The 16,509-nt window shown below is 39.6% G+C and overlaps 1 protein-coding gene across 1 annotated transcript in view; it reads left to right on the forward strand.

Moving 5' to 3' along the window:
• The window catches only part of kcnt1b (potassium sodium-activated channel subfamily T member 1b), a 75,617-nt gene extending 65,941 nt beyond the window's left edge, over nucleotides 1-9,676 (forward strand). The window contains exons 24-29 of the mRNA XM_079251222.1: nucleotides 881-982; nucleotides 1,154-1,237; nucleotides 1,310-1,438; nucleotides 2,067-2,364; nucleotides 8,535-8,619; nucleotides 9,536-9,676. Coding sequence (XP_079107348.1) covers nucleotides 881-982; nucleotides 1,154-1,237; nucleotides 1,310-1,438; nucleotides 2,067-2,364; nucleotides 8,535-8,619; nucleotides 9,536-9,656 — 819 coding nt within the window. The 3' untranslated portion in view covers nucleotides 9,657-9,676. The remainder of the gene's footprint in view (nucleotides 1-880; nucleotides 983-1,153; nucleotides 1,238-1,309; nucleotides 1,439-2,066; nucleotides 2,365-8,534; nucleotides 8,620-9,535) is intronic.
• Nucleotides 9,677-16,509: the final 6,833 nt, after the last annotated feature.

Here is a 16,509-nt window from a genome sequence, read left to right on the forward strand (position 1 = left end):
CTTCATTCTCTGTCTGAGTGATGATACAAGTGATGCAACACAGAAAACGTAGATTACATGACGTAAACATGAAATGATGTTATGTTTAATATGAGATTTACCTCAGTAAGCACTTTAATCCAGAGTATCGGGGGTGTCTGCCAACAGCAGGTTTAGTCAAATGAGTGAAGTCACATTTTAATTTGTTTAGAAGTAATTACTTTGATTCCTTTTCTATCAGTAAAGTGCAAAGAATGAAACTGAAACTTTTTTCTGTTCTGTAGTAAAACCATGAACAGAAAATAAGAATTAAGAAGCAGCTGTTTCTGGCAAATAGGAAAGTATTGTAGATGTGTGTGTTTACATAAACCTCAGTCCGCACACATGAAGAAAACAACAAACAACACTGTTATCTTAAATTATAAGATTAATTATAAATTCAAACCCTGAATATACCCAAGTTTGTCCCTGCTAGGTGTTCATTTTGGACTCTTAAGTATATGAAACTACAAGTTGCTTCTGTAAATTCAGTGGTTAGACTTGTTGTTTAACAGACTTCTTCTTTATTCCATCCTGTTTGATACGTTTGTTAAAGCGGCGATACGGAGTTTACTTACAATACCGGAGCTTGTTTAATAGCAACAGTCTTATAAGACAGACTGTCTTCTTTTAACTGTTATAGGGGCTAATAGGGCATGAGTAAGGGTGGGTGAAAGGGGACTATGGGTGTATGTGTGTGTGTGTGTTTTATCTATTTTGATGTAAATTGTTTTATTATGTAAAGCACTTTGTACTGTTTTTAAGCACAAAAAGTGCTATAGAAATAAAGTTTGATTTGATTTGACAGAAACATTTGACTTGCCTTTAAAAATTGAAGTGTTTTTATTGTTATTTTTTCCAGATAGAGCGGGATAAGGGCTCCAACCTGGCCTTCATGTTCCGGCTGCCGTTCGCTGCAGGGAGGGTGTTCAGTATTAGTATGCTTGACACGCTGCTGTACCAGGTGGGATAACACACCTGTGAGGCTGAACTTTGCTTCATTGTGAAAAAGGTTGTGATAAACGGAGATGTAGGACACGAACATGTGTGTCAGAAATGTCATCTCGAAGCATTTGTCCTGCCGTTGTGCCTCAGATGAAGTTCTGGTTAATAATAAGACCCTCTCTGTCGACAGTCGTTTGTGAAGGACTACATGATCGCTATCGCGCGGCTTCTCCTCGGTTTGGACACGACGCCCGGCTCCGGTTACCTGTGTGTTGTACGTAGCAGCTCCTACATTTTAATAAATGAATGCGCCTTCGGAGGCTTGATGGTGGTTCTGTCTCCTCAGATGAAGATCACAGAGGAGGATTTGTGGATCAGAACTTACGGCAGACTCTTCCAGAAATTTTGCTCCTCCAGCGCCGAGATCCCGATCGGGATCTACCGCACGGAGTCTCACATGTTCTCAACGTCTGAGGCAAGTTCAGCTCGATCAAACCAACTTCAGATCTGCTTTGCTTTCCCAGTCCTTCTTTCATTTATTTTCTTGTTCAGCATTTTCTTTGCTGCTCCTCCTTTTTCACCGATATTCTTATCGGTTTAGTCCTTTTCATTCATTTCTCTGCTCCTTAAGCACCTTGTTTTAGTCTGATTTCCATCACTAATGAAACACAGCAATATGTGATGAAGGGAAATGAAATTAACATTTTTGGCTCGTTATGGTTCTTAATTGCTCCTTGTTTTGTGATTATTAACAATTGAGCTGACTCCCAGATGATTCCTGAACAGCAGAAACAGATGTTGCCTGGTGTTAATTTCATGCTGCGAATGATGAATAGTAGCCTAGCTGCTGCATGCTGACGATTTACACGTGTAGATTTTTGCTTTGGGTGCCCCCATCTTTCATTGCATCTCCTTTTTTTTGGGTGTTTGTGTGTCGTTCTGTTTCAGGGCAAGGACAGTAACGCACAGGTAAGACAAAGTGTATCTCATTTAGAGAAACCAGTTTGCAAACGAAGCCATTAAAGATGGATAAAAGGCGCCTGAAATGAGCGTATTTTCCTCAGGGTTCATCATTTACACCCCCCTCTACCCTCCTCTTGCAGTCTCAGGTGTCCATCAACGTGGATCAGGGTGTGGAGCACCGCGAGCGCGGAGGGTCCTGGAAGGAAAAAACAGCCCACAGAAACTCCACCACAAGCGACCAATCAGAGCACCCGCTGCTGAGGAAGAAGAGCATGCAGTGGGCTCGAAGGCTGAGCAGGAAGAGCGCCAAACCCACAAGCAGAGCTGAGCGCATCTCGCAGCAGAGGCTCAACTTGTACCAGCGATCCGAGCGACAGGAGCTGTCTGAGCTGGTCAAGAACCGCATGAAGCACCTGGGTCTGCCCACCGTGGGATATGGTGAGTTTCCCGGCTTGTCAGGACACTTTCTGTCAAAGTTAACCTGTAGTTCGGCTCAAATCAGCGTGTAGAGGCGGTTAAATACAATAAAGCAGATTTGATTGTTATTTTGTATTTTCTGTATTATGTCATTAAAGCTAATTCATTTAGCCATTATTACTGGTCATAATGTGCTCAAAGATGAATAAAAATGCTAATTTTGATGCTTGATTCAGACGTTTGTTGCAGATTGGAGTCTTAAGTTCTCTAACATTCATTCCAGTCACAGTCTGGAAGAAGAAATAATGGATCTGGTTGATTTAAATCTCAGTGAGGAGAAAGCCTGCGGAGTAAACATCCCACAGAAAAACACACGTTTAGCTGCGAGCTCACTTCATCACAACATACAGCAGATCAAATTAGAAATAGTAGAACCTGAAAATGTTTGTGAGACTTAAAGGTGAGGGGTTAATATGCTCTGTAATCTTCTTCATCAGTTTTCTGATGAAAATAACGAAAAATCTTGTTCCAGAGTCATCGGATTGGAAGTTTTATCCGGCTCAGAACGATGCAGAAAAGTCCATCCCTGCATGACGACAGCTACTTTACAGGTGTTTAGTTGTTAGCAGAGTTTTGTTTAATGAACAATGCATCTCTTAACTAATTTATTACCTAATTTATATAAGAATAAATATAAATATATGAAAATATATGAAAATCAAAGCATAAATAATAGTAGATGAATGAAAATAACTAAATAAAAGAAAAGCCAAAAAAATTAATTAATTTTTTTTTTTTTAAGTTTCTCCCAAATCCGCAATAAAAGATATGAAGGAATTAAAGACTTTTTTTTTTAAATAAAATATGATTTTTTTTCATTTTGATGTTCAGCCTCTTAAGTGAATCAAACATTTTTGTGACGGAGGCGCTAAATTTGCTAAAAGGCACAAACAAGACTAATCAGTTGATATTTTTTGTGTAGAAAGAAAAATTGCACTTTTATGTCTTTTTTTTTTTACTCTCCAGTGTGTTTGATTAGGGTTAATTAGAAATTAAAAACTTGAGGCGATTCCTTTATTTATCCCACTGATGCTTTCTCTCAACCAGGTCGGGTATTTCTGCGCTCTGAGCAGCTTTGCTTTAAAACTCCAATCTGTATTCAACTCCTTTTATCTCGTCTCATTTCCAGACTGAGAGTCTGCGTTTTCAAAGTCGACATTATTAACATCACTCTTCATCATCATTAACCTTCAGAAAAGCCTATTTTCTTTCATCAGAACTTTCATTTGTGTCCTTCTATGCACAAATTTCCACACACATCATCATCATCATCATCATCATCATCACACCAACATGAAGACATGGAAGCATTTTGTTTCTGACTTTAGTTGCCTGTATTCTTGTCTTTTCACTTTTTCTGCCTTTTCTCTGCTTCATGCTTCACAAGAAAACAGAATCACACTCCAGTTGTGTAACTTTTTGCTAAATGCGACACATCTGAGCTTTAGGAACCCTTAAAGCTCGAGATCCTACCAGAAACCTCCTTCCTGTCAGGGATGAGTGATGCCGTAGAGTCGTATGGAAGTGATTCTGTGCACACGTTACTGCATGGCCTCTTCCAATCACTCTCATTAAGTTAAAGCTGTTTTGCAGAAGCATTCACTGCTGGTCTGATCTTATCATTTTGTTTTTTTCCTCCTTTCCTTCTTTCTTTCTCTGACTCCTCTGTCTCCCCCTTTTTTGGCTTGTAGAGGATGTTTCTAATCTCACTGCGAGCGATGTCATGAATCGAGTAAATCTAGGATATTTGCAAGGTAACTTGTTCACCGTTTATGACTCCTTCAGAACATGTGAGTGGTTAAAGCCATCGTGTGGGGAAAGGAATTTGTCCTTTCGCCAGCATTCAGCAAAGATTAGTGCCTTGAATTTAACCACAGAAGAGCAAATAAAAACTCTCTAGCTGATGTTTGACTTTGTTTAATCTTAAAACTGATGATCAATGAACAAATGAGGACATTAAAGTTAACCGTGAATGCCGTTGCTTAGAGTTGCAGGACATTTCAGAGCATCCGTATACAGAGGGGACCAGGCTGTCAGGTTAGCTGGTTGATCACAGTATTGCAACTTTACTGCATGAGTGTGTGTGTGTGCGTGTGTGTGTGTGTGTGTGTGCACAGGTCTGGGTGTGTTTTTATTTATGTATGTGTTTCCTGCCAGAGTGAGCGGTAGATCAGCAGCCGACCTCTCGTTATCTCAATCTTTCTCTGTCCATCTGGTCTTTGCTGCATTGTGTTCCCGTGAGGTGACGTCCCAAACGGCTAGAGTCCTGCAGGGCACCAGAGTATGGCTTAGAGAGTGGAGTGGAGTGCATTAAGTCTGTGGATGGAAGGTTAGACATGAAGTTAAGACTGTACACACATTTTTATATAGTAGCTTAGTGTGTTTAACATATGCTGTCATGTAGAAAATATAATAATCAGAGGAAAATATGGCATGATTTTAGTGATTATGGCTTTAATCAACATCAGCCATCCTAAAAGAGTATTATGAGTTTATACCATGGCCACTTTTACTTTATTTGTAGCAGCTAATGTCACGTCTGGAGGGTTACCTCTGTCAGACTGAGGATGGATAAAAGGTGTCGATCATCAACATCAGCCAACGGCTTCCTGAGATGTTTACCTGAAAACCGCTTCTGTTAAATCAGGGGTGTCAAACTCCAGTCCAAACTCCAGGCGGTATCCGGAAGGTTTTTGTTGTTTCCGCTGCACCAACAAAACCTGATTCTAATCAAATGGATCCAGCAGCTTCTTGTCAACCATTTAGGAATTGCAGTCAAGTGTGTTGGAGCATGGAGACAACAAAAACCTGCAGGATGCCGGCCCTCCAGGACTGGAGTTGGACACCTGTGTATTAAATCATCTGTAAAACTGCTCAGGTTCAACTTTGCACAGTTCCTCATTGCACATTAGGAAGCTGTGGGTGAATTGGGCGGCTTCACCCTGGTTCTACCTAAAAAATCACATTTCTTTAAGGCAGACGTAAACATTTACATCTTTCACCGTGTTCACACAGTAACACAAACCATGCCTACAACACTTACAGGTCAATGTCACATGCCCAATTTCTCTTTCAAGTCCAACATTAAACATGCAGCACTTCTAATTGTGAAGATATAAGTTGTTTTGGGTGAAGGATTTCAGACAGGCGGCAGAAACCGGCCTTGTGAAGAAGAGGTTAAAACAATTTAAACCCAAAAAGTGTCATTTTTGCTGTTTGTGTTTCATCACTCAGTTTTTTTTTTTTTATTTTCACCAAACGAAGATGAACATTAAACAAACTCTTTGGATGCGCAGGCTTCAACCACCATTTTTCAACAGCGCACACTTCTCTTTCTTTATCTTTGCAGTAATAGTCACAAAACTTCTTCTCTCTGCCCCCTAGTGGTAACGTTGGTAAATAACATAACTGGTTGGAAGCAGATTGAGTGCAGCATACAGAAATATTTCTTAGTAGGTGCTACATTCCTCCCCTGCAACATTAGAACATATAACATTTGCATCATTGCCAGCGCTGGCGGCTTACGACGGCGTTGCTACGAGAAGCTGATAAGTTCCTTAAAGGTTTAGAGAAATTCTGCGTCATTAAATAATGAAGTTATAACAATGTACCTTCGAACCCTGTGGCCATGGTATAACCCCCATTTAACCCGCTGAGCAGTCTAAGTGTGGATTAGAAGAGAATAACATCTAAAGTGAGACATGAAACTGAACATCCTCTTCCACTCTCACACTCCTGATGTGTTCTGCTTCACTCTCAGTTTGGTTGGAGTCGCTCTGCCTTTGGTCCAGTCTGACGGATGCTGGAGCATGTCGTCGTCTGTGTCTGTGTCACATGTCACCTCTGGGGTGGGAGGGGAGGGGGGGTTTGCAGTAGTGTCATCTGTTGGCATGGCAACTTGCAGCCTTACCTTGGCCGGCTGGTCCAGTGTGGAATGCGCAGGACGTGAAAGAGGGGGGGATGTGTTTGTAGGGGGTAACTGTGGCGTAGCCGCGGACACTGTCTGCATGTGGGCTCCGTTCTGAAGCTGCGCATGGGGGTCGCATGTGGGCCTCCCCTCGTTCCACAAAGTGCCCTGTCAGTAACAGTCAGCCCTTCTCTCTCTTCCACACCACTCCCCCCCCCCCCCACCACCACCACCACCACCGCCTGGCTTTGTAAAGGGCCACAAGCAGGTGGGTTGTCATGGAGATGCCCTCCTCTTTCCTCCGTCCATCACAGAACGCACTGCCAGAGTGCACTCAAGACACATACAGACATAAACACACACACAGAAACAACTCCTCTGGGAAATAAAGGGTAAAGTCAGCGTCCTCTTATTGATTTATCATAAAATAAAACAACTTTGTTTAAATAGATTGTAAAATAAATGTCACGTTTATCAAGGATTACTGTAAATGTTTCATGCTGATAAAACATATCTAACCGTGTACAAAAGACGGAAAGGTTCGATCAGTACAAAATGTTCAAAATCAGTTTAAATACAAAGAAATTCATTAAAAAAAAACACATTTTTTTATGTCTAAAAGCATAAAAATATGTGCTTTAATATTTTATCATTTTCAAATGAATCAAATATTTCTCTGGTACACTAAAAGTCAAAGTGAACCGATTAAACAACTGAGATCAACGTAGTATTTAGTATTATTTACTGATTCAGTACTACGTCTGTGTTGGTAGTAAAAGTCACATACACAGTCACACACAGGGAGGCTTTACTTTCTATATCTAGAATGAGCTGCAGCTAAATGTTTCTACGTGTTAATCACGTCTCTCCATCAGCGTCCGATTCGTTCTTCAGCTCGCATGTTAAGTTCAGGAAATTCCAAATCAATAACTTTGCTTTCCGGTTGATCAGCTCGTGTGTTAAAGGTTGACGTTGTCCTGCAGGACCCCGCTTCTCTGGACATTTATTTCATGAACTTCTAGTTCGAGTGTTCACTTTTTTTTTTTTTTTCGTTTTTTTTCTTTTTCTTAAAACCGTAATGATTTTGGTTTGCGGGAAACGAGCCTGAACCGTGAGAGCAGCACCGCCATCTGTCGTGGATTAGATAAGTTTCTTCTGCTCCATGAAGGGCCAATGAGCAGATGAGTTGCAGGTTAGCATGAAGATAAACATTAGCCGATCACAGAGGCAATCAGCTGCTTAGAAGTTAATAAACTCCTTTCTTTGTACAGAAATAAACACCTGCAAACAATTTGTGATAATCAGACTTTAATAAATCCCTTTTCTTTATATGATCAAGATATTCAGCATTTTATCCTCAGCGGGAAAAAAACTAATTATTGCGTAGGGCCAACCATAATTAGCCATAACTCCAGCTTGTGTTCACACAACTAGATATGGTTCCCTGCAGATGAACTTCTACTGATTTGCATCTTTTTGTAGAAAAAGCAAAGTATGAATATGTAATAAAAGTCCCAATAAAGCTTTTTTTTTTTTTTTTTTTTTTTAATAAAGCTATTTTTTTTTTAATCATTTTCATTTGTCAGACTGCTGAATGTATCATATTCTGAGTGGAAAAACGCCCATTAAGTCAGTTCTCAGGCACTTTTCCACATTTCCAGACACCGCCCTAAAAGAAATCCAGATTTTTTTTTTTTAATTCAATCACAGCATCAGCTGACAAAAATACATTCATGTAACGTAGAAATGTCTGCGTACATGATGATCTCCTACAGAGACGTAGAACTGACCATGAAGTCACTGACAGATCTTACTGTAAGCATCACTATGTTTGTGTCCAAACTGAGGCTAAAATTCATTTAATGTTTTTTTTTTTTTTTTTTAAAAGATAAACAATGTTAAAATGTGACCTGAAAAGAAAACTACAGAAAGCCATTTTCAGAAAATCACAACACTTTCCTCAGTTCAAGACTTAAAATCCAACATATAGAATAAATTATGACTGAATATGCTAATTAAATCCTCTTAGTTAATTCCAACGACTGATGATTTTTATGACCCGTCTGTTTCCTGAGCGTGAATGTTTTTGTCTTTGCGTTGACAGAGAGGTTAAAGAGAAAGACTCGTGTTTTCACTGTTCAGAGGCTGATGAACGGTCTAATGGAGGAGGATGAAGGAGGGCTCCAGAGCAGCTCTGAAAGTCTCCTCTGCCTCTTTTTTCCAGACGAAATGAACGACCACCAGAACACGCTCTCCTACGTCCTCATCAATCCGCTGCCTGACACCATGTTGGAGCTCAACGACATTGTGTAAGCATCTGTTTATGTTATTCACGTCGCATGGCTCACATCCTAAAACAGTCACATCAAGATTCCCGTCTGGTATAAGCAGCTGGAATGTTTTGTACACGTGTAGGTCTGTGGCTGCATGTTTTAATCTGACGGCTCCACAATGAAAACTTAAGAGTAAAACTATTTATTCCAGCCTTTTGAGTTTAACACTTTTAAAAATGTTTTATACATATTTTAATAACAGTCCAGCCTTCGTGATCATTTTGTGCCTTTTTTTTCCACATAAACTTACCTGGAACTTGGGTAAATAAAATATTTCCAATAAGAACTGATCAAATATAGTATAATCATGTAAGTTTTATGTAATCAGCATCATGCAATCTTCCAGAGGTTTGACAAAATGGCTCTAAACTCAAAGCCAGTTTCTTAAAACAGAAAAAGGAAGTAGAAAGGAACAGTTTGGAGATTTTGAGGTGAAGTAATATCTAACTATTAAACAATGAGGAGCCTTGCATTAGACGGTTATAATGTAGCGTCTAGAACGCAGAGTCTAGAACACGTCTAATGCACGGCTCCGAGTTGTTTAATCCGCTTATACCACAGCCCCACAAAGAAAACTTTATAACATTTTTTTTTCTTTTTTAAAACTTGCTAAATATGCTAAAGTATAGAAACTACTTTATGTTGGCCTCCATGTTGTTTTATGCTGAATAACCGTCAAGCTACAGTGCGCTTCTTTATTCACCAGTCAGCCAGCTGATCTGAATCAGTTGATTAATGCGTTGCTATGGTGATGCCCGTATTAATACCGTGATTAATCTTGCCGAACTACGTGTGTGTATATATGAAAACAGTGCAGCCAGTTAGCATTAGAAGTATCACTGAGCGTGGTATAGGAGACTTTACTCTGTTCACGGTGACTTTGGTCTTCCAGGTACATCATCCGGTCCGACCCATTGGCTCACATGCCAGAGGACTCACAGGTAGGCCAGGCTCGCAGCACCAAGAACCAGCAGGACTTTGGCACACAGTCAAAAGACGAGACTCATCTCTGAAACGACCTCAGTGCCACAAGCCGCGACCCTTAACCTCGAAGCCATGTCTGGACCGACAGGGCTGGTGTGTGACTCATGCTCCGGACAGAAGTTCACAGATGATCCTCGTCTCAGTCTCAGACCAGAAGCTATCTCCATCTTTATAAAAAAAAATTTTTAAAAATTTTTAAAAAAAGCAACGTGACGGACGTGACGTTTCCCTCTGAGCTGCTACGGGAGGAAGAGTGAAAGAAGAGTGCCTCGTTACCGACCACATGTTCCCTCAAACGCTCACCATATTAAAACAGTCTGAAGCTAAGAGCATCAAAACTGCTTCCTCCTCCCAACCTCAGACAAGACGTCTGAGACATAATTACATGGTTTAAGGAGGTCTCATGTACATGCTATCAGACTTCCCTCAGCATGACGGGTGACCCTCATGCCACGACTCTTGCCAACTCACTTTACATCTTTACTCTTCACATCATGTTTCCTAAAGACAAACGTAAATCCTCCGAATTTCCACGAAACTTTCCTTAATTTCTTACCTCACCTTAGTTACTTCTTTAAGATCTTAGCAGGCGGGATTTTCTTTACGAGCACAAACTTTTTTATGATAAAACTGGTCTGTGAATGCACACGCTGTAGTGGCACCTTTATCAGCCAAGTTAGCATTTCTCTCTCTTTTAGTTGTGCTTATTTGTTGGGAAGTTAATATCGTTGCAGCATCCCCAGCCATGTCTGCTCGAGGTATGTGCCATCTCATTTGCTCTATAGCTTTGTAAATAGATTATTTGTACATGAGGCGGATCTATGCTGGAACACCAGTGTTAATAGTTTTAGGACCTGAATGTCATGTCAGCTGATGCGAAGGGGGGGGGGACTCTTACATGAAGAGGTTAAATCAGAAGTTGCTGATTTTAGTAACATGCTGATCATTGCTCAGTATATCTTGTGCTCTTTGTTGTTTTTTTTTTAAATTTGTATGAGTTTCAATTTGTTTGTTAAAACCTGCAGTTTGAGTATTGATTTGATATGTTTCATTTGGACTTAACATAAGGTTGTTTTTTTTAGATGTGAAGCATCTCATTCAGCACTTACAGTATGTTTTAAATGATTAACAATAATTATGTGAAATATGATTCAATTAGTTGAAAATTAAACTTTTCTTATGAGCCATACTCATTAAAATGACCATACATGTGCAGATCATCAGCTTAGCTTCAGAACAATCAAGGTCAACTTTATTTATATAGCACATTTCCAAACAGTAACACTGCTCCCAAAGTGCTGGACAATATAAAAGAACATCTCTAAAGGGCACGTTGGTGAACCTCTGAACCAATTTTTTTAATATCTGTTCCAAGATGTTGATTTAAAATGATTCACATTTAGCCCAGATTTTATTATTCTATATTTATTGGCAATTTAAAAGTTTTCTTACTTAACTCTGGAGCTTTCCCTTACAGCTGGAAATGCTAAAGATTAGCTTCGCTAATACCAAAAAACATTGCGTCTATGCAGCAACTGAAGGTACTAGATGATTTCCATTCTTTTCTGTGTAACAGAAAATGTCTAAATATACATTTGGTTAGCATGTAAATGAAAGAATGAGGATTCAAGCCCTTGGGTTGGGTGTTGCCTGATGTATTTACAAATAAGCACTAAACTCATGTTGATTAATAGGTTAGCCTATCACAAAAATGAGCTTAACTGAAACAGCGGGCAGCTAGGTTGTTGGAAGCATTCACTGACTTCTTCAGAGAGGAGTTGCCGGTACGAGTCCAGGTTAGCCATTTTATTTATTCAAAGGTTTTGTTATATTTAAAGCTAAGCTGATCATCTTCTGTTTGTAGCTTCACGTTTACATCGTTTACTGCTTCTGTCATTTTGTGGACTGTAGTGTTTATTTTTTCCATTTTTTCTTCTTTTTCTTTTTAACCAGAAGTGACCATATTTGGATAATACTTGATTTTGCAAAAAAATATCTTTCTATCGTTTCATCATGTCATTATTTTCAGAGTCACTATGAGCGCACTGACCAGGATGAATTAAAAGTATCTACTTTCTGTTTCATGAGATAAGATAATGCAGAGATGTGTAGAGCTTGCCCCCTAATGGCAGGCAGTGGTGTTGCACTTTAGGGCACATGGTTGTTTGGCTTAACTTTTCAGAACTGGTGGTTAAAGCTATCTTTTTATTTATAAATTGTATGAGAGTGACAGTCATTTTTTTCTTTTTAAAGGTGAAAATTCTGCTCATCAATCATTTTAATTAATCTTTCCAGACTTATTATAAATACAAAATCAGTTTAACTGTATTTCTGTCAGGATTTATTTATTTAATGTCTTTTTGTGTGTGTGTTTTTTTTTTTAGTTTTTTTTTTTACTTGAACTAATCTGTTGGTACACATATTTAATGTGATTTTCCAGTATCATAACTTTTATTGGGTTTAATTATGACTGGTAGCAGGATGTCTGGCAGAGATATTAACAGGCACAGTCACATCTGGCACTGCTCTGTGATTTATTTCCAGAATTATCTTTGGAACAAGCTGAAGATGAAGCGTTCTGCTTTGCAAACGCTACATGTCACACTTTATGAACGCAACATCGTCAGTATTTGATCTTAATCTGTTTCTCAGCCATATATTTCAGTTTGATCATTGTAAATATGAACTTTTTACACATGTATTTATTGTCTGCAAGTGTATTTTGCGTCAGGAAAAGTGAAGAGGACTTGAACTATTTTTGCACTAAGCTCTGTGGTCATGTGTAGAGCATAACGGCACGACCCTTTAATCTGAATCTGTAGAAGATGGTGGACAGTATTCGACCTTGCAGTAACTTCTCGTGCATTCATCCGCACGAATCACCTTGCAGATGTTTGCAAAGCTTTATTTGGTGTGTGATCTTTCTTGTTTTTATGTCAAAGAATTCTGAAACAATCAATTCTGAAAAATGCTTGAAGATTTGTTTGTTTCAGAAATAGTTTCTTACAGCGTCCCACTGCTGATCTTTGCTCAGCGGCCCCTCAGAAGTGAACGTTTACAAGGCAGGAGAGATCAAGGTGTGAAAGTGTGAGTGACCGTGATGGAGGTTTACAATCAGAGTGCAGATCTGCTCATGTTACATCTTCCAGGGTCCTCATATCCTTCAGAGATCACTTCACGTCTCCCGATACTTAAATACCACGAGGGGCATGTTATCTCTTAAAAAAAAAAGCATGTTTAAATATACAAGCTTGCCAAGAACTACAACATTTCATAGGTTTAGCAGGACATGCACTGTGATGTTCTGCTTCTAGAGGAAAACACATAATCAAGTCAACTGCTTGCAAGTCAGAGCCATTATTTGATACTGTGTATTTATATGAATGAGCATGCATGTTGTCCGGGTGTTATCCAAACCTATGTGTTACGTTTATCTTCACTTTGTTTTTTTTGTCATTGTCAAAAAGATGTTCATTCATTTTGTACTATTTCTTACGACAAGTCTTATTCGTCACACACGGACATGAACAAATAAATGCTGCATGCAGCCACTCACCGAATGAGACGACGTGTTTTTATTTCTTCTCTCCAACGTGAGGATTAGTGAGTAGTTTCATTTGATCAGGGTCATGTTTTTTTTATGCACTGGGCATCATTTTGACAAGGGGCTTTACTGTTTGGAAGCTGCAAAGATAAATAAAAGTGTGAGATTAAGCTGAGAAATTAAGCTTTCCATCAGTTATTTGTCAGAACAAACAAGTGAGTAAAACCCGGTCAGCTGTTGACGTGTTTTAACTCCTTTTTCACCCAGTATTGATACGCTAGAGTCGATACTTTGATGTGTGCCAGTTAAAACATCCAACTTGGCCCTGTGATGGACTGGCGACCTGAGGAAGCGGAAGAAAGTGGGGATCAGGTCAGGAATGCGAAGCTTCTCGTGAACGGGAGGGAGATTGAGTAGGATGTGTGTTTAACTTGTGAGGTTAAAATCCTGCAGGATCATGGTCCAGTGTGACAAGTCACATGACGTGTTTTTACGTTCAGGGTATCTTTTAGAAACCGCATTAGAAACAAGTAAAAAAAAAAAAATGGTTGAATTAATTTTATTTCAGACTTGATTCCACATCTAATCAGGATGAAATATTACATTTAACAATGATTGTGATTAAAGCAGAAGATAAAATTAACCTTCATTCAAACAGTGAGAGGAAAGTTAAAACCTCCGTATTTGCACTGCAAAAACTAAAATCTAAGATTAAAAATCTTAAGTACACATATGCTGGGTTTTTTTTTTTTGTTTTTTAAAAGGTAAGATAATTCTTAGTTTTTATGCCAGAGAATTCCTCTTTTTTTTAAGAGCATTTTTACTTGTTTTGGGAAGCCTTGACAAGCCAAATTTTCTTGTTCTGTTGGCAGATAATTTATCTTATTTTAAACCAATTTTGTATATTTTTTTCTTGTTTTATTAAGGCTGAGTTTTTGCAGTGTGTTCTACCGCCGCTGCTTCTTCACATGCATCTGCTTCCACCTCTCTCGGGTCCAGCGGCCTTTGTTCAGAGCCACCTCATGCAGCAGGTCCATGAAGGCGTACTCGTTTCCCGACAGCAGCGTTTCATCGTCCGGTGACGTCCCACCAGAGGCAGCCTTCGAGCCTGCAGCTCTGTTTCCAGTCTTCTGTCTGCCGGTCGCAGATCTCTTCAGCTCTGCTCTCGCTTCCGTCTTGCTGTTTGTGGGATTTTCTCCAGATTTCAGCTCTTTGTTTTGACTGATTTTTGTTTTCACGTGTCTGACAGCAGCCGGGTCCCGGACCGCCCCCTCCTCCTTCTTCAGCCGCTCCTCTGTGGTGAAGTCGCTGAAGGTGAGAGAATCCCTCAGATTCACATCAGCTTCTGAGGGATCTTTCTCTCTTTCATCTTCTTTTTCACACCGCTCAGAGCTTTCAGGCTGATTCATCTTGTTTCTACTCTTCTTTGCTTCATCTGGGAGCTTTAATACTTCACTTTGTGTCCAAACAGTGATGCCTTCACCGTCCTCCCCCTCCTCTTTCATTTTACATCTTGCCAGCCACTGAGCTGCAGTAGCAGGCCAGGTGGAAACCCTCCCAATAACTTTACTCATCTGAGCTCTTTGACTTGCATCTCCAGTGGACTCTTCTTCAGGACTGGGATTGTTCTGGTTTGCACCGATGCTGGGATTGTTCTGGTTTGCACCGATGCTGGGATTGTTCTGGTTTGCACCGATGCTGGGATTGTTCTGGTTTGCACCGATGCTGGGATTGTTCTGGTTTGCACCGATGCTGGGATTGTTCTGGTTTGCACCGATGCTGGGATTGTTCTGGTTTGCACCGATGCTCAGGTATGGCACCACGTCAGTGCTGATGTAAACACACTCTGGGTTTTCAAACCGATTCTTCTCATCATCTTGTCTCGTCTCGTATTCCTTCACGGTGTTTGTGGTTGTGTGGTTTTCCCTCTGAATCCCTCCTCCTCCTCCTCCAGCAGCTGCTTCACCTTCACTTTCCAGTTTCTGCTTTCCGTCTCCTGGTTTCTCTGAGGATTCAGACGGAGCATGCGTCCGAGTTTGGAAAGTCGCCGTATTTTTGACAGATGAACCAAAAGGAGACGTGAGGATGACGGCGTTTGCCGACTTTGCTCTGACTCCGGTTAACGATTTCTTCCTCGCCATCTCAGGATCTCTGATGTCGGAGCGTTCTTCAGACCGATCGTTACTGGATCTGCCGTCGTCTTCCAGCTCCTTCTTCTTCTCCTCTTCTTTGAGACAACCAGGTATCACAGTTTTGTTGCTGCGTTTCCTTCTGTGCAGCACGGCCAGGAAGCAAACAGCAAACAGCAGCACACAGAGCGCCACTGCAGAAGCAGATGTGCAGAAACATCTTGTTAAAATGATCAGATTTTTCTGATCAATCAATCTGATTTTCAGAAAATAAAATGCTCAGCATACCGATCACAGCAACAAGAGTGTAGACAGTTCTCGTACCTGGGAGAGAAAAGACACAGATTATTTGTATTTCAGTGTTTAAATATCAAGGAGAGGTTGAGAGGACTCAAACCCACCAGGAGGCTGTGTAGTTTGAGGGGGAGTTACAGGCGTGTTGGTGGGTTTGGGATGGATGGAGGTGTCTCTACCTGACAGAGAGGATGTCTCAAAAGTTCCTGACAAGAACAAACAAAAGGAACGACTAGAAGGTTCATAAAGGCTGAGGACCGAAACACTGCTGTAAGTGAACATGAGGACCAATCAGAAATAAATAATTTGGCTTTAAAGTAAAAGGTTATGCTGAAAGAAAAACTTTTTGGTTTTCAGACATAATAAGAAACAAATTTTTACAAGTGATTTGTATATAAGGTTTCAGATGTGTTTTTCTATTAAATCATCAATCCAAAGTCACAATTGACAAAGAGTCATTATTTCTCCTTTCTAAGAAAAAGAAAAACGTCACAATTTCAAGTAAGAAATATCTGATTTTATATGGAAAATATATAACAAAAGTGAAAAAAAAATCAATATGACAAAAAATTGTTACCTTTAATATATATTTTATGTTCCTAAAATGTTTTAGATATCTTTTCAATGTAAGATGTGATTTCTTTTGTAAAAAGTACAAATAAATAAATAAAAAGAAGCTTTTCTAAAATTAGGAGAGGTGTGTTTACAATTATGACCACACGGTTGTGCTGTTCTACAAACAGTATAGTTATATATATATATCTATAGATATATAGATATCTATATAGATATATAGATATATATAGATATATAGATAGATATATAGATATATCTATCTATATATTTCATGATTATTATAAATGTAGTTATTGATTAATTCACTAAGACTTCTGCCGGTTCATAAATGTTTTTTAA

This window comes from Telmatherina bonti, assembly GCF_933228915.1.
Source record: "Telmatherina bonti genome assembly, chromosome: 13".
NCBI classification, from domain to species: Eukaryota; Metazoa; Chordata; class Actinopteri; order Atheriniformes; family Telmatherinidae; genus Telmatherina; species Telmatherina bonti.